The sequence below is a fragment of the Cucurbita maxima genome, unplaced genomic scaffold (assembly GCF_002738345.1).
Source record: "Cucurbita maxima cultivar Rimu unplaced genomic scaffold, Cmax_1.0 Cma_Scf00025, whole genome shotgun sequence".
Taxonomy (NCBI): domain Eukaryota; kingdom Viridiplantae; phylum Streptophyta; class Magnoliopsida; order Cucurbitales; family Cucurbitaceae; genus Cucurbita; species Cucurbita maxima.
In genome coordinates, this window is record NW_019272041.1 from 2236448 (window position 1) to 2255481 (window position 19034).

Below are 19034 nucleotides of genomic sequence, written 5' to 3' on the forward strand. Positions count from 1 at the left end.
GGGGGGGGGGGGGGGGGGGGGGGGTGTATCCGAGGGAAAAAGTAAAAGAAAATGTACTCACTGGCTTTCATGGTCGGAGGAGGAAGCAGTTCTCCCATTATCCATCCCAGATTTATATTCAAAAGATACAAATTTGTTCCCGTTTGGAACTTGTGAGCCTTGGTGCTAACATATCAACATGCAAATGAGATCAAATTCATCGGTTCATGCGATTTAGAAATCGAAGAAATAAGCACCATGAATGTTTAATCAAGGGGCAAATAATGGTATGAGAACCAGTGCCCCAAAAAGACAAAAGAAACTAAAATAAAATAAGTAGATTGTCGTTTGGGTTTCAACATACTCCCAACTAATATAACATTATGGTAATATCCAAGACATTAAGAAAATAATGTAAGAGGATATTCTACCTGACAAAAGGAGAATAACTGTTCGATACTATTAAGGTCTTCATCATTATACAAACTAATTGGAGTTAATGTTGGAAAAGAAATAAAGAAAATTTGAAAACTACCAGATCAATGACAAGCTCTATTTTCTCCTTCCATAATAATGCTTCTTGGATATTGAAGGCCGCCATCTGCAAAATTTCCTCAACATCATGCAATGAATCTAATGAAAAACATAGAAAATGGGAAGCCCCAAAAGTACCGTGCAACATTCAAATTATGTTATGCCACCCCCACCCGTATCCTTGAAATAACAATCAATAACCTTATAAAATAAAATAAGGGAGAAAACCAGTAGCTGAATTTATTCATATGTTGATTATCAACGCTAAGAAGATGGTAAACAAATCATACAATCTTCATCTATCAAGTGACTGGAAGTAGGTACAAACCGTAATTCGATGGTACTTCTCTTTCTTGTTGTAAACAGACAAGACGTAAACCATCTACAACATAAAAATGGGAGTTGAAATTGATCATTAAAGTAATACACAATTAAGGCCTGCTAGCACCATTAGTCACACTACACAAAATAAAACAAAAATTAAGAGGATAAAAAATTAAGAACTATGAAATGACAGGGCGAAATGGTTGGTGATCTGATTTGAAATACATACTTGTCATTAACTTAGCCAACAAGCTTAACTATGTTAGTAATTGAAAATTGGAAGGTCAAATTATGTGCAAGGTCGTCTAGTTGAACAATGAACATTAGGTACAAGAAAGGATAAAAAGAAAATAAGCACTTAGAAACAAGAAGAAAAATGTCGAGGCAAATTCTCACTGGCTCGTTAGATATCTACTTCCTAGGCTTTTCTGGCGCAACAAGCACAAAAGATCACATTAGAATGCCAAACCATACCAGCAATAAGAAGAGATTAGCATAACTTAGCTTCATTCACTGGTTATATGGAAAATTATAAGACTCACACTCTGCCTTCAATAATTGCATTATACAATGTATTTAACAATCAACAAAGACACCTAACCAGGAATCTAAAACAGTGGCAAAAGCTTTAATGAATTATCTAGATGCTCTTTTTTCTTTTTTCTTTTTTCTTTTTTTGGTTCCATCATGGGATTTCTGAGCATCGTGATCCTGAATTGTGAACAAATGCACTGTAGAATACAAAACTACAAACAATCGCAGACCCCTACCTAGAAGAAAAATACAAAGCAAAACAACTGAGATATTTAGTCCTCATTTGCAGCAAATTCTGCCTTGGCAGTAGAAACTACTTGTTGCAACAGTAAATAACTGAAGTACAACACGCTAGTTGGCTACATTCGAAGTCTTAAATAGTCTGTTTGATTCAGCACAAGCAAATAAATAGCGTGTCCTCATAATCACAAGACAATACATAGCTAAAGAAAGAAAAATAGTAGTATGAAACAACTAACATGACCATGGTGCGTCTTCAAGCCACGATCCTCCACTCTGCAGTTCCCATCTATTAGCATGGTCTTAATTGGAACCTGCGTCGGGAAGATCATAAAACAGGCACGTAAGAAATGCATTTCGATCCAAAAAAAAAAAAAATGCAAGAATGCAGATGAATACTAAACATGCATGTGACGTAATCTAGTCATTCCTGCATAGTTATATCTTATATGAATATGCTACAACGTCAGTCGAACACAAAACACAACACCAAAAATTGAAATTACTGTAGTAAATCACACAACACCTACTTGATTATCCTGAGGCTTCTTCTTATAATACGCAAGCAACCGAGATTCAAGCACGAAGTACCGCATATGAATGAAGGACCTGCCGATCTTCCGCCGGCCATACCGCACCATCCAACCTTCATACACAACCTTCGATGACATACCTTTGCCAGCAAACCTGATTCGTGCCAGATCAATTCCTTCCACAGGTTAATAAAAATGAATATAGGAAATAATCAGATAGAGTATGCACAGTCTTGCAGATTCGGAAGCTCAGAAAACAATCCTTGCTTCCACAATATCAGTGACAGCTTAAGTGACTTGATCGGTCATCGCAACGCCGAGAATTGCAAAGGTAAGCAATCGAAAACGCAGATTCAGTCGTCCGGCATGGAAAGGACAAGAACTTTGAAAATTCTCAACCTCGATTCCAAATTCCTCACAAATTCACTTTTGGAAATTGTCTTACCAGTAAAGACAACAAATCAAATCATTCTCCCTTACAAAGAGAGAGAGATAAATTCAAAGGACGGAATAAAAGAAAATTGACTTTCAAAGAGGAACTGTAGGGCGGTCCGACGAGCGGTCGGAGCACCGGGATCGGAGAAACGGCGACATCTCGAAAGTGGTGGGGAGAGAGAGAGAGAGAGAGAGAGAGATCGGACGATTGGGAATGCGAGTAAAGATTCTGATGGAATGAGGGCGAGGGATCCCACGTAAGTGGAAAAAAGGGAAGGGGTGATGGGAGTAAGACTGACACGTGGAGGAATCCGATTGGACGGTGACGGAGATAAAGGGTGATGATAACAGGGACTTGGCGCCGTGACGAAATCCAAATATTTTTAAATCGAGGTGGCGACGGGTGAGGGGGTTAACTTTTGTAAGATGCATCTCGGTTGTTGTGGGCCCGCTTAGACACAAACAAATACAAATTTTGTGTTATATTAAAATAAAATAAAATAAATTTGAAAAAGACTTTCTCAGGAAGCCCCGGCAATCAAGGGAAAAAAAAGTCCACTATATTTGAAATGACTGAAACACCCTCCTTGAACCCTCCTATATGTCGCTTAGTTGTTGTCCGAGAAGGGCATTTTGGACATGATGAATATTTTATGCCTCGTTGTGTATCGCCTGCCTCGCACGTGCAGCGTCGGTTATGAAATTGGAACATTTTAGGGTAAATAATAACATTAGGGAAGATAAGTCATTGGTGACTAATTTCAAAACAAATTATAACATAAATAATATATTTTTTAAATTCAAAAAGAAAAAAAATATATTTTTTAAATTAAAAGTAATAATAGCTTACCATACGTATTTTCAATCAGAAGTCAGACGTGTCATGAATTAAAAAAAATATTATTTAAATAATTTTTGCTATTTAAATCTAATAATTTAAAAAAAAAATAAACTTTCAATTGGACAGTGATAAGAATTTAGTTTCGATTTTAAATTTTTTTTATTTAGAGTTTCATCTAATTAGTTGTTATATTTTTAAAATATTATATTTGGTATTTACATTTTTTTTTTTTAAGATATTATCGAGTTACTTCATATGCTTCAATTTTGTAACGAGAAGATACAAACATGTCATTTTTTGGTATTAATATTATGACTAATTTAGGTAGATTTAGGTGGCCTAATTTATCAAATTTAATTGTAATTGCGTGGTGAATGAGCCATTAATCAATTTTAGACTATTTTGACTTAATTTATAAATAAGGTAAATGTTATTATTTCAATCCACTCTAAGCATTAAATGATAGAAAGTGGTGAGGGACTGAAATTAAATTAAATGTAAATTTAGTTTCAATATTGAGGGACTCAAATGCAATTAAACACAACATTTGGGGCCAAATATATATATATATTAATTACATATTGAATTTTTTTTAATTCATAATTTATGAGGGGAGATTCGAACCTCAAAATCAATATTCAAATATTCAAAGGGGTGATTTTTTTTTATTATTATTATAAATGCTTAAATGCAAATTAAATAATTTAATAATCTGGAGTGAAAATTAATTTGACTTTAAAAAATTATATGGACTTATGAATCTGTCAAGGCGTTATACCGGAAGGAACCAAATTTTGACGGCTTCCGTGAAAGTATAAATACACCTATTTAATTTTATTTTATTAATTCAAGAGTTTTGGAGAATTTCCAATTCCTATCTAATTTAGATATTTTATAATTAATTTTATAATTTTTCTTAATAAATTATTGTTTATTTTTTTAAAATATTTGGATGTCGAGGATTATTGGGAGTAAGTCCGACGTTGGTTAATTTAGTGGAAGATCATGGGTTTATAAATGAGGAATCACGACTCTCCACAATGGTATGATATTGTTCACTTTGAGCATAAGCTCTTGTGACTTTGCTTTGAGATTCCCCAAAAAGCCTCATTTCAACGAACATACCATGTTAATAGAATTCTCAAATATCGAACAAAGAATTGTGAGTTTCGAAAGTGTAGTCAAAAGTGACTAAAGTGTCAAACAAATGGTGGAGTCAACCCTCGATTAAGGGGAGGATTGAACATTATCATACCATTGTGGAGAGTCGTGATTCCTAACATTGGGTGTATGGTGAAAATATTATTGTCGTTTTTGCTCATGAATATAATCAGAATTTAAACCACGTAGTCTATAAATTTAATAACAGATTTATTAAAACTTGAATTATTACAGACTTCAGTCGATATCTTTTGGTTATGATAACAATGTTGATCACTGATTCAATTGATATTCAAATTATCATATCTTGCTACTAGAGAATCGAAAGAGCATACTCGACTCTTTTATTTTACTATGTTATCTACCTCCCTCATGATACAATATTATATAGTTGTGACACTCTCACTTTTAATATTATATACCATATTAAGAGTTCATCAAAATCTAAAAATAAAGTTAAAATATGTCGGAGGTATTTTAATTTTACAGAGTTCAAAATTGATTTAATTTTATAATTTTAAGAAAATTGAAGGAAATTTGTATTAATTTAATATATTTCTATACTATGTTATAAATAATAATTATGTGATTTGATATAAAAGTTATAAAGAAAAAATATAAAACTTTTTCCTTTTAAAACCAACACGATCGTGACATAAAGTGATTGATACTCTACCAACTTCATTGTCGCCAGTTCCTAACTTCACATTATATTCATGATATAATATTTTCCCAAAAAAAAAAAAAAAACAAAAAAAATCAGTTCCGACTTTATAGTAAAACAATAATACGTGTGTTACCTTTTTAATCCACGATTCACACGATAAATTTACCTAATATAATATATTTATACCACTTATCACAATTTCAATGAATAAGTTAGTTACGGAAATTTGGATTTCGCAGACAATGTCTGCGTATGCTTGAGCCTCAAGTCACATTTGAGATAAATGTTTTAGAAAATGTGAGTCAGAAAATACGTTAAAAACAATTTAAAAGAAAGTAATGTTATAAGCTAAAAGCGAGTAAGCAACAACGACTTATAATAACATATAACTCGAAAGAAAGAAAAAAAAAATACAGAAAAGCTTATAAATTTTCAATATATATATATATATATATATATATATCGGCTCTCTTAGGGTTCCCTCATCTGGGATCCCTGGGGAAGAGGATCAAGTTGGCCCTTGCGAACAGCTTGATGCACTATCTCCCTTCAACCCTTTGAGCGAAATGCGGCAAAAGGAAGGAAAATCCATGGACCGACCCCATCGTCTCCACCCCGTAGGAACTACGAGATCACCCCAAGGACGCCTTCGATATCCAGGGGTCGCGGACCGACCATAGAACCCTGTTCAATAAGTGGAACGCATTAGCTATCCGCTATCCGGTTGGGCAGTAAGGGTCGGAGAAGTGCAATCACTCATTCTTAAAACCAGCATTCTTAAGACCAAAGAGGCGGGCGGAAAAGGGGGGAAACCTCTCCGTTCCTGGTTCTCCTGTAGCTGGATTCTCCGGAACCACAAGAATCCTTAGTTAGAATGGGATTCCAACTCAGTACCTTTTGAGATTTTGAGAAGAGTTGCTCTTTGGAGAGCACAGTACGATGAAAGTTGTAAGCTGTGTTCGGATATATATATATATATTTATTTATTTTTGAATTATTAGTTAAATTTGCAGAGATGTCTAGGGATTGAAGCGGGGACGGGAAAACCTTTGCATCTCCATACTCGTCTTATTTTATTTTCATCTTGTATTTATTATTGTGGGGATTGGAACGAGGATTCCGAGAATGCACAAAGAGATCGGGTTTTCCATAATAAAAATATATCATGTTTTTTTTAATGATTTTTTTTTTTGGGTCTAATTTATATAATTTTCTATTATAGAAATGTTAAAAAAAAAAACTAATAAAATGTTTATGAACAATATATATATATATATATATATATATATATATATATATATTCTAACACCATAATTTAAATTAAAGACTAAAATATGTGTCGACTGAAAAACAAACTCTCGAACTCTGGATCAAACAATTAGAAGTTTGAAACTAATCCTCTGACCGAAGAACAAAAATTAGTTAAGTTTGGGAAGGAACGGCACAGCGAGGAATCAGATCTCCGCCTTGCCGCCATCGTCAACGCCACTTTCCACACCCGACTCTCTCTCTCTCTCTTCCTTTGCCAAAGCCTTTCTCGGGGTTCGTTAAAGCGCTGTTTCTTCTGCAACAAACACGGCCTCGCATGGTGGGATCGTCCTTCAATCTCCTTATTATGCAATCGTGAGTGCTTTCCACTTATCATTACCACTTGATTCTTTCATCATTTTCGTTTCTCGACATCGCTTTTTTTCCATTTATACTTGATTTCCACCATCACAAATATGGAATCTCTCTTCGTTATTTTTTTGTTTCTGCTTTGACCGCGGCTGTTTCGTTATTTGAGCTACTCGATTTGGTTCTATGTTACTTTTGATCTTCTCATCTCAGCCTTGGATCTGTTTTTTTTTTCCTGTTCTCATCATTGCGATATTGAAGGTTTCTTTCAATCGTTTGATTTTGACCAAATAGGTGGAAGATTGAAGAGCTGTGATCTTTTTGAAGAAGAATTAATTTCTTAAGCGTTTCTTATTTTACCTTCAATCCGCTATGATTATTGGATTAGGAAGAGTTTTCTCAGTCTTCTTCCTCAATTTTTAGCTTCAATAATGCGCTTCTTTTCGTGCTCTGTGTTCTTACTGTCCCATGCGAGAATTATTAGTACTTTAACTTGCTTTCATGAAGTCTTTCACGAATCATATAAAAGATTTGAGGAAGTTTTTGTGTTGATTTACTTACTGGAAGTGCTTTTTGAGGGAGACAGAACGTGTTTAGCTGGTAGAAGAGGAGAATTCGTCACAAAATTGAAGAAGTCGGAGAAATAGAGTTGTAAAAGTGCTTTGAAGTTATGGGATCTTTTAAGGGTCATGTTCTTCCGGGGACGCTGTTTCTTTTCGTTGGTGTTTGGCACGTGTGGAGTGCTCTGCTTCGGTACGTGTCAAATCCCAACTTATTTCGCGTTCATGTGTGGAATCCAGTGCCTGGCTTTGATGGAAAACTCAAATACTTGGAACTTTATGTTGTTGTCATTGGGGGTTTCATTGATTTGTGCATTGAGCTTTTGTATGCAACTCACCTCAAGTTCTTTGTCAATGGGGTTTTGAACCCTTCACATCTGAACAATTTTGAACACTCGGGGATGCTTCTCATGTTCTTCATTTTTGGAGTCATCTCTCTGCTTTCTGAAAAGTCGAGGTAATTCACTCTTGTTTCTTGATTGATCCTTTTCAGCACGGTAATAATTTAAAAGTTTAGACAATTATCGGATTGTATAACTTCTTTATTAAGATCAGTTGGGTTTAGATAATTTAGTTACTTTAGTTAAGTTAGTTTGGTTGGTTCTTTCCCAGTACTGAAGTATTTTATATTTTGCCTTCCATACAATAGTAAGCCACTGGTTGAATTACTATCTTTCAAATCCACTGAGTGGTGCTAATAGTTAAATAAGTGCAAAAGATAAAACATAATCTAACTTCAGTTAAGTTTTTGAGTGGAGTGGTAGTTCAATAGAAATATAACGGGATATAAGCTATAACCAGATAAGATATCAAACTGATGGTTGAAAATATCAGAATTTTCTTTTCGGAAGGAGCTCAAATCTTGCCTTTGCATAGTTTGTTTACGTTTGAACTTCAGTAAAATGAAGAAGTCATCATGGATACAAGGCGAAGATACCGAGATTTAGGTCCTCGAAGTATTGGTTCCTACTTGTGGCTTTCTTTGCAGTTTTCATATCATCATCGTAGCATCTTAGAACATGTGTATGAGAAGCAATTGATATGAGGTTATAACTTGATCATATAAGATGGAAGTTCTAGGGTTAGAGCACTAGCGGTTTCTTGAACATATGTCATATTTCGGACGGACATTAATGTTCTTGCTCCCCAATTTCTAGTTAGTTCAGAATTTGAAGTAAACTGTGGACAAATGAGTGTGATTATATAAATGAGTGAGATCTCACAACGGTTGGGGAGGAGAACGAATCATTCTTTATAAAGGTGTGGAAACCTTTTTCTAGCTGACGCGTTTTAAAAACTTTGAGTGGAAGCCTAAAAGGGAAAGTCCAAAGAGGACAATTGGGCTGTTACAAATGGTATCAGAGCCAAACACCGGGCGATGTGCCAGCGAAGAGGCTGAGTTCCGAAGGGGGTGGACATAAGGTGGTGTGTTAGCAAGGATGCTGGGCTCCAAAGGAGGGTGGATTGGAAGGTCTCACATCGATTAGAGAAAGGAACAAGTGTTAGCGAGGAAAAGAACGAAGCATTATTTATAAGAGTATGAAAACCTCTCTCTAGCTGCGCATTTTAAAAACTTTGAAAGGAAAGCCTAAAGAGGACAATATCTGCTAGTGATGGGCTTGGGCGGTTACACTCACGGTCATAATCAAATAAGGTTAGATAATTAAAATGGAAGCTTAAAGCAATGCCTTGTGGACCCCCAAATCTTTTAATCCAGAATTCAAATCTTGAATTGAGCTGTTAATTTAACTATCTTTTATCTGTTTTTAAATACTCGTGCAGTTTATCCTTTAGTCTGTCTTAATCACTAGTTTTTGCTGGAAGAGGTGATTATTCGACTCTCACATCTTTCTCTTCAGATTTGTTCGCCTACCAGACGAAGCGCTTTGTCTGATTGCTGCTGCGGCATTCTGCGCCGAGTATCTGTTGTTTTACTTTCATTCAACTTCTCATAAAGGCCTTGAAGGTTACTACCATATTCTCCTTGTCATCTTGATAGGGCTCTGCATATTGTCAACGGTTGCTGGAGCTATTTTACCTACCAGCTTCCCGGTTGACGTGTGCAGCGGCATCGCCATCACCCTTCAAGGCCTTTGGTTTTATCAGACAGCCTTCACTCTGTATGGTCCAATGATGCCTGATGGTTGCGAGCTGAAGGACGACATGATGGTCATGTGTCATTCGAAAGATAGCGAGGTTCGAGGTGAATTCCTTGCAAATTTCCAGCTCTTTTCTATGGTCCTTGGAGTTCTTGGCGGAGTCGTTGGAGTTTACTACTTTGCAGCGGCGAAGTACAGATGTTCCGAGCTCAGGAGTTCGAATGCCATCAATGCTCAAGACTAGATTATTCCGGGTATGTCAGCATCAAAATTTTCATTTTTTCTTTTTGGTAGTGTTCTCTAGGCAATATCTTGTTTTGTTTATTACATAGAACTCCTCGTAGCTTCCGTTAGAAATTCATGCCATACCACAAGTTTCTTATAAAATACAACTTGAAGAACGATTACCCACACATAGACTCATTATGCTGAAAGATTATGTTTTGGAGTGCTTTTGATTGTCAAAAACACTTCTCTCTCGAAATCATTATGTTTGGGAGTACATTAAAGTGCTTTTCGAGAGTTAAAACTGCTTTTGGCACAAATTCTCGACTTCAGAACACTTCGAATAGGCTTTTAGGAACACAAAACCAATGATTTGTTATTAAACACTCTTTACTTAACTGCTTAGGATTAAAATACTTTTACTAGAAGCACTTTTTCCTAGAGCACTCTTATGAGACTAACAAATTGAAGTTACTAATTGTCACTCATCCAAGTTTAGGGTTAAACTTTTAATGAAAATGAAAGTTTAAGATTAAGATTAATTCATTAGTAAATAAGAGAAGATTTTGAGGCCAACAGTTCTGTTCTGTATGCTCATTCTCCAATGATTTTCCATGATCTTGTTGCATAAGTTTTTTCTGTGTAATCATGTGACTCTGCCAAAGATGGTCTTATTTTATTCTTTTGGGTAAACTATGATTGAAAATTGTTGCCTTTTTGGGGAAACTTTCCAATTGCTATGATTCCGTTCTAACATAGTTCACCTTAGCGACAATATTTTGTCAACTTAAATATATTTTAACCGGTTTAGACATTTCTATGTTCTAATCTCCATCTCTCGTTCTTGATTTCTTAATAAACAAAATGGTCGGCTCATGACTTTAAGTTTCATGTTAATGATGAAAGTTTCACATTTGGCTAATTTAGGGAGTACTATCTCTATATCCATTGGAACAAGGTCTTTTGGGGAAGCCCAAAGCAAAGTCATGAAAGCTTATGCTCAAAGTAGGCAATCTCATACCATTGTGGAGAGTCGTGTTCATCTAACATGGTATTAGAGTCATGCCCTAAACTTAGTTGCGGCAATAGATTGGTAAATCCTCAAATGTCGAACAAAGGACTCCAAAAAGAAAAGGAGTTGAGTCTCCTCGAAGGTATAGTAAAAAATGACTAAGACTCCAAAAGAAAAAGGGGTCGAGTCTCGATTAAGGAGAGACGTACTTTGTTCGAGGGGAGGTGTTGGATGATGAAAGTCACACATCTGACTAATTTAAGAAATGATCATGAGTTTATAATAAATGAATACTATCTCTATCTCCATTGGAATGAGGCATTTTGGGGAAGTCTAAAACAAAGCGATGAGAGCTTATGTTCAAAGTGAAATCATACCATTACAAAGAGTCGTGTTTATCTAACAATGTCAACTATTTTAAAAAGTATTTAATCGGTCTTTCAACTTCTAAAACTTATTAAATAAGTTTATTGAATTTTCAATTTTGTGTTTTAACAAGTTTGAAAATTTTCAATTTTGTTTCGGATGGACCTATTCAACATATTTTTAAAATTCATGAACAGTTTATTTTTTTAAAGTTCAAATTTAATAGATTTATTGTTTTTTTTCATAATTATGGTGGGTTTACCATTTTTCTCCTCATCTCTCTCTTTCTCTTTTAAAAGATTTATGTAATTACAATAATCTAGTTTTCTTTAATTAAAATGTAGAGTTATATTATCGTTGTCTAAATAAAATTATTCTTTTCATTTATCCATACTTAATTACGTTTAATGTGTACAATTTTCTGATTTTAAGATAAGAAAAAGTATATATTTTATCTTTAAATTAACAATGGAATGGTGTTTTATTTTGAATTTATTGAAATAAAGCGAATAATATTTAATTTTAAATTAGATACAAATTATGCAAGAAAAATAAAAAAGTACATGTATGATATTAATTTAGAACTTATTTATATTAAAATAACATAAATATATAGTTTTTTATTTAATTAAATTAAAATTACAAAAAAAAAAAAAAAAAAAAACCCCTTGTAAATTTTTCTCTATGTTTTTGTAAAATATAAAATAGTTTTTTTAAAAAAATCCTTACAAAAAAAAAACAGTATTTATAAGTTTAATTTTTATAAACAAAAAATAAAATTTAAAAACGCGATTTTGTTTTTAAAATTTAGTTTATAATTTAAATATGTTCGTAAAGAATGTATTTTTAAAATAGAAAATTAAAATGTAATATTAATGCTCTTGGTTCCATCTTTTTTTCTTAACACGTGGGGGAACCTCATTGGTTCGCCAGATGCTTTCCGAGTCCAAGCAATCTTGCCGCCAATTTTAAGCAAATTTTTTCATTACCAAAAACCTTATCCTCTTTCAATGGCCACATCCATGGCGTCCGTCTTTGCTTCACGCAGTGAAGACGAAATGTAAGAGCCGAGCCGACTGTGTTTCAATTTCAGAGACAAATCCTAATGGCCGCCATTACCGGATCGCTCAACCTTCCTCTTGCGCCTTCAAAGCTTCCATCACTTCACATTACGGTACTCTTCTCACTTCTCCTCGCGATTGCGATTTTCTTCTCGCTACTTCTGAGTTCTGTAGAAAACTTTCCAACTATAACTACTTTGAATTTTACTGAACGGACGTAAGATGATGGATTCTTTAATCTCAACTGTTCATCAATCGATTTTTCCTAAGTTTGTTAATCGTCAATAGGTTTCGCTAACATTAAGAATTAGGTTTTAGGATTGATACTTGAAAAAACCTAGAAATCCATTTTGAAACGGAAGGAAAGTGAGGGATTCTTTAATCTGAACTATTCATCACTCGATTTTCCATAAGTTCATAAATCCACAGCCAGTTTCGTAACATTAGGAGTCAGGATTTAAGTTGATACTTGTAAAACCTAGAGCGAATTCATCGATCCATTTCGATTTCAGTTAAGACGTGTGGAGTGATTCAATTACCGATTACGAGACGAATTTCTGTTTGTTCTGCAGAGAAAGTATAAGTTATCGATCCAATCAAAAAGCCACAAAAGGAACTATTTCTCACTTTTGAGACCAAGCCTTTACCAAAACCAAACTCGCACGAACCACACCTTGATTGTAAACGCGACATTGAGAAGTCCAAAAGGATTCGGACCAGCTCCAAGGAAGAAAAAGAAGAAGAAGAAGAAAACAGAAGGAGGAGGAGACGGAGAAGAAGAAAGTGAGGATGAGGAAGATGAGGAAGAAGAGGAGGAAGATCGTGGTGTGATACCAGAAGTAGTGACGAACAGGATGATCAGTAGGATGGGATTTTCAGTGGGGATTCCATTGTTGATAGGACTTTTGTTCTTCCCATTCTTCTATTACCTGAAAGTTGTGCTGAAAATCGATGTGCCCTCATGGGTGCCAGTCATAGTATCCTTCTTCTTCTTTGGTTCTGCTCTCTTGGGAGTGAGCTATGGCATTGTGTCCTCTAGTTGGGATCCCATGAGGGAAGGTTCTCTTTTGGGTTGGAATGAAGCTCAGAAAAATTGGCCTGTTTTTTGGCAGTCCATTTGGAGTGGTGGATCTAATAAGAAATAAATGATTTCTCTTTTTAATGAGAAATATTATATTTTTTCTTCCTATAAATGTTATTTGAGAAGGAAACTTATTACAGTTGTTGAATTAGTTTTTTGTTTTGTTGATTGTTTTAGATTACAAGTTTGGTTCTTGGACTTTTAAGGATGTATCTTGAAAGCCCGTAAACCATAAGAAAAACGGCGGATAGGTTTGTGATTTTATGTTTAATAGCTTTTTGAACTATAAAAACTATATAAACCGAAATTTTTATGTTTAAGAGCACTCTTATCTAGCTCATCACACTTTCTTTTAATAAAAGAAAAAAAGCTCATGGATTTGTTATAGTTCTTAATAGAAACTTCATCTTTCCATTTTATTCTAATAGGGTCATCAATCCTTAAACCCGTGTGATGTCTCACATTCATTGGGAGCAGAACAAATCACCCTTTATAAGGGTGTGTAAACCTTCTCTTAACAGACTTGTTTTAAATTTTTGAGGGGAAGACCGTGAGAGAAAGACCAAATAAGACAACATCTGCTAGCGGTGGGCCTAGGTCGTTATAAATGGTATTAGAGCTAGACATCGGACAATGTGTCAATCTTCTCGTTGTTCCCCGAAAGGGGTAGACACGAGGTGGTGTTCTAGTAAGGACGCTGGCCCCAAAGAGGGGTGGATTTAGCGAGGGTCCCACATTGATTGGAGAAAGGTACGAGTGCCAGCAAGGATGCTGAGCCTCGAAGGGAGGTGGATTGTGATGACCCACATTGGTTGGGGAGAAGAACAAACCACCCTTTATAAGGGTGTGAAAACCTTTCTCTAGTATATGAGTTTTAAAGCCTTCAGGGTAACCGCGTAAGGGAAAGCTCAAAGAAGACAATATTTGCTAACGGTGAGCCTGGGTCGTTACAATCTGTCATATAGAAGAGAGATTTTTTAGATATAAAATTGAAAGATGGGTAGACTATTGAATCCTAAGATGGTGTCCTATTTGTGATAATCCTAAAAAAAATAATTGTTAGAAATATTTTGAAAGAGAATTTTATTAGGTAAAATACCATTTTGATTATTAATAGAATTTTGAACTTAAGCTTTGAGATTTTTTTTTTTTTTTTTTTTTAAAAAAAACACATTTGATCATGGAAATTTGACTTGGAAAAATCAAATTCAAACTTTGAAAACTAGACAGATTATTTTTGAAATCATGGTCCAAATAAAAATTACATTAAATTAAATTGATATGTATATAAAAATCAATTTTCAAACTTAATGAACAAGCAACTTTTTAACTTTAAAATTCAAATAAAAGTTAAATTCAAATCTTAATTAGAAATTAAACTCCATCTTATTTTAAAATAATTTCACAAATTTATATAGTTTTTATGTATTTTTTTTTTTTAATTATCAACATCAAAATTTTAACCATATTTCCATCACGAGTTGTAAATTGAAAAATTAATTTGTTGGCCGTTATCTACTTGCTACATTTTAAACCTTTAGTAACAAAATTATTGAAAATATACAAAAGTGAAATAGATTTCTAATTCAAAAGATTTTTTGAATTCTATAATTTTCAATGTAAAATCTCGTTTTTTTAATTGATACAATTTTCTTTAAATTTGTAATAATTTAGTTGCATGTAAAAACCATCTAAATTAAATATTAATTTTTTATTATTTGATTCCTTAATAATTTATTTATTTGGTTAATATAATTTTTATCATTATAAAATTGAAATTAAATTATTACAAATTAACTAGATAATTCTTTATTTTTTTTTTAGGTCTTTTTAACTAATTTATCCTTAGAATCTCTTATACTTGGACGTGCTATTACTTTATTGATGTACTTCTCTTTTACTCGAACGCACAAAATAATTAGTTTTATAAGTATTTTTTAAAATAGGGTAAAATACGTGTAATTTAATGGAGTTTGAAAGTAAAAACAAAATGGATTTAGTTTGGCGTGATGGGATGGGATGGAAAGTGGGCCCAAAAGTTAGCCTTGGATCATCGTGCAATCCTGACTTGTAAATCATTCTACACATCATACGCTTCCTTTCTATTTCATTATCTCTTCTTCTCATCTTTAAATTTACCCCTCGGTTAAAACTACCAATTTACCCTACATTATTTTCACTTCTTTTTTTTTTTTTAATTTAATTGCGTTTACTCCTTTTGTATTAAAAGTCTAACAGTAAATTAAATTTTACTCTCAAATTGTTAAATTTTACGGTAATACAATCGCATTCAACCGGTTGGATGACCCTTTTAATAAATTGAAACAAGGTTGAATGAAGCATTCAACCGGTTGTTGAGAATTATTAGGAGTGAGTTCGGTTAATTTAGTGGAAGATCATAGGTTTATAAGTAAAAAATACTATCTTAATTGATATGAGACATTTTAGAGACAAATCAAAGCTATGAGAGTTTATGGTCAAAGTGGATTGATATGAGTTCTATGATTCCTAACATATTTAACAATAATTTAAATCGAGATTGTTGTATTTAGTGTTTCATTGCGTCGTGTTAAAAAAATATTATTAAATAGAAACTTTTAAAGCTAAAAAAACCATTTTCTGAAAACCAATATTTTAATTTATTTATATTTATTTTGGTATTAATATTATTATTTGAATGATAATTACAAGTCCAAGTTGGTGGATTGTTTGCCTTTTGCTTAATGGGCCACGGGCGAATGGTTTTCTAATTTCTGGAATAAATTTATTAATTTCTTTATTTTCTTTTTTAATTGTACGGATGAGTGTTTAAAGCTTTGCATATCCCACGCAGCTCTGTTCACAAGTCATTCTGTGCTCTTCTTTTTATATAACGGGAACATAACATTTATTATTATTTTTTTTATTTTAAATTTAAATTATATAATTACTTTCATCTTCAAATTATCTATTTATGAACTTTATAAACAAATATATTTTACAAAATTTCTTGTTGCACCTATAATTCCGTCAAAATTATTTGTAAATTTTGCAATAACAAAAAGGCTTTATATGGAAAAATAAAATGAAAAATAAATAAATTTGTTTGTGTGAATAAATGTTAAATTATAAATTTAGTTTTTGTATTTTTGTTATATCTATATAGTTTTTAAATTTGTAAATTTTTTACTATCATGTTTTTTAAATTTAAATTATAATCTTTTGGACTTTTAGTCAGAACATAAACTCTAACGACCCAGATTTATCGTTAGCAGATATTGTCTTATCTAGGCTTTCCTTTTCGGGTTTTCCCTCAATGTTTTAAAACGCGTCTGCGGTGAAGGTTTCCACACTCTTATGATTCTATTGACGAATGGGGGGTGCATCTAGGTCGTTACAAATGATATCAGGGCCAAACAGCGAACGATGTGTCAACCTTCTCGCTGTTACTCGAAGAGGGGTAGACACGAGGCGATGTGCTAGTAAGGACGTATGGGCCCCAAAGGGGATGAATTTGGGGCGGTCCCACATCGATTGGAGGAAGAAAATAGTGTCAACGAGGACGCTAGGCCCCAAGGGGGGTGGATTGTGATGTCCTATATTGGTTGGGGAGGGGAACAAACCACCATTTATAAGGGTGTGAAAACCTTCCTCTAGTAAACACATTTTGAAGTCTTGAAGGGAAACCTGAAAAGAAAAGCCCAAAAAGGACAATATCTACTGGCGATGGATCTGGACCGTTACATAAACATTAATCACTCGACTCATAAATTATCAGTATTATTGCAGCTGTAAAATATGATGTGAAAATTAGTTTATTGATAAATGTAGATACCGAAAAAAATTAGAAACGAGAATAAAACACTAATTATCATTGTCTAAACCCCACAATTAGTAAACTAAAAAAAAAAAAAAAAAAACAGACACATTTCTTAATTTGAAATAAAAAATTAATGACAATATGACAAAATAATCAAACATAAGACCAACACAACAAATAAAACAATTAAAAGAGACAACAAAAAAACAAATCTTGACAAATGAGAAGCTACAACATGTCATTTCAAAAACCCCAATGCCAAATAAGTCAAATAGTTTAGTCACAAATAAAACAAAAAAATTATTTACTTAAACTTTATAATATTTATTATTAATATGATAAATATGAAATGTAACATTACATTACCCTAAAATTTTAATTTAATTATAGAATATGTTTTTAAAAATCATTCAATCTACCCAATTTAGGTAATGAAAAATACACGAAATTAAACAAATATTTTTGTAAATATTTAAATGATACCCGACGATTTAGATGTAGATTTCTAATAGATATTGTAACACAGTCCAACGTTTTTTTCATTGCAGAAGAGAAATCCCTCCCCTAATCGCTAGAAAATCACGGAAGGGAAAGTGAAGAAATCTAATACCAAACTATTACACAACCCGACTCAGCGTAGTATAGAATTCTTTATAACAACCAATACACGCTTCAAAAAACGGCACAAATTCTCGTAAGCTGCTCGAGAAAATTAAAGACCGAGTTACTACTTAAATTGACAAAAAAAAAAAAACTTAGCGTTATATTTTTATTGGATATTCATAAAATATTTTATAAATAATTATGTGACTTTTATTTCGAGTGGAACAAACAAATGAATAAATGAAAATAAAACTATGAAATAATGGGATTATTACCAATAATAATTAAAAAATAAAGTCAAATAATAATTAATGAAAAAGATTTGTAGTATTAGTGGGAAGAAATAAAATAAAAAAATCAAATCAAAATTGTTTTTTTTTTTTTTTTAATGATAAAAGTGGATATTCTTTATATACAACTAACTATAAGATATGGTTGTGCCTGTAACTATCAAATGCAACAAATATCTAACCTTTTTTTTTTTTTTTAATTTATAGAGTTCCATTTTGGCTTATTTTTATTTTCAATTCAAAATAAATTATATTTTAAATATATGCTCTAGAAAAACTAATTTTTACCACAAAAAAAAAAAATTTACCCATATTTACTTTTTACCTTTTTTTCGTTCAATAGAATTTTTTTTTTTTCTGGGAATCAAACATTAATGGTGCGCTTTAAAATTATGAGACTAATGGTAACAAATAAGAGTGGACAATATCCTTCCGGATGAGCTTGATTTAATATTAAAAATTATTAAAAATTACAAATTTAATATTAAAATAGACATATTTGGCTAATAATAATATTTTATGAAGAGTTTGATTTAAAATTTGAAATTTTTTTAGGGAAAGAAATAAAGAAAAGAAAAAAAAAGGTAAAAGAATAATAATATATAAATAAATAAATAAGCAATCAAATCAAACATTGGAAATAGGGAAAGAAGTAAGAAGTATGGAATTAGATTTAGAGAGAGAAAGAAGAGAGAGAAAGAAGAGAGAGAAAGAAGAGAGAGAAAGAAGAGTTAATCTAAATGTCTTTATAATCACTTTTCAAACTTCCATCAAACATTATATTCATAACATTTAAAAGTTAAGTCTCTAATCTCTTCCTTTTCTTTTCCCTTTCTTTTCTTTCTTTTCTCCCTATCATTCCCACATATATTCCCCTTCTTTTACTCACTCATGTTCGATTGACCCGACCCTCAATTCATTCACGGCTCTGTTTGTCTCGTACAAAGAAAATCGAGCTCCCTTTAACCTGTTCAAATCACTTCATTCTCGAAATATTGGGGTTTAGATTGAACCTACACACTTCGAGAAAGTCTTTATTTGTTGAATTATACCTGAGTAAATAAATAAGAAGT

General features: G+C 32.8%; 3 protein-coding genes across 4 annotated transcripts in view; 2 read left to right on the forward strand and 1 right to left on the reverse strand.

The window, feature by feature from the left end:
• LOC111498656 (protein ENHANCED DISEASE RESISTANCE 2) overlaps positions 1–2804 on the reverse strand; it is an 11781-nt gene extending 8977 nt beyond the window's left edge. The window contains exons 1-5 of the mRNA XM_023149982.1: positions 2142–2804; positions 1851–1925; positions 842–895; positions 515–580; positions 62–165 (exon numbers count right to left, since the gene is read on the reverse strand). Of these exons, the coding sequence (XP_023005750.1) occupies positions 62–165; positions 515–580; positions 842–895; positions 1851–1925; positions 2142–2282 (440 nt within the window). The 5' untranslated portion in view covers positions 2283–2804. The remainder of the gene's footprint in view (positions 1–61; positions 166–514; positions 581–841; positions 896–1850; positions 1926–2141) is intronic.
• A 3763-nt stretch (positions 2805–6567) lies between these two features.
• On the forward strand, positions 6568–9937 carry LOC111498661 (transmembrane protein 45B-like). Of its 2 annotated transcripts, none has more exons than XM_023149991.1 (3): positions 6568–6871; positions 7448–7882; positions 9285–9937. In XM_023149991.1, exons 2-3 carry the CDS (start codon positions 7536–7538, stop codon positions 9766–9768), a joined length of 831 nt encoding a protein of 276 aa, XP_023005759.1. In that variant the 5' UTR covers positions 6568–6871; positions 7448–7535; the 3' UTR covers positions 9769–9937. The 2 variants fall into 2 exon arrangements, with proteins under 2 accessions (XP_023005759.1, XP_023005758.1); XM_023149990.1 differs by having other exon boundaries at positions 6569–6871; positions 7452–7882.
• Positions 9938–12078: 2141 nt separating this feature from the next.
• Positions 12079–13435, forward strand: LOC111498663 (protein PAM68, chloroplastic). The gene is made up of 2 exons (XM_023149992.1): positions 12079–12301; positions 12761–13435. The coding sequence occupies exons 1-2, from the start codon at positions 12233–12235 to the stop codon at positions 13331–13333; spliced, it is 642 nt and encodes a 213-aa protein (XP_023005760.1). The 5' UTR covers positions 12079–12232; the 3' UTR covers positions 13334–13435.
• The last annotated feature ends 5599 nt before the right edge of the window (positions 13436–19034 follow it).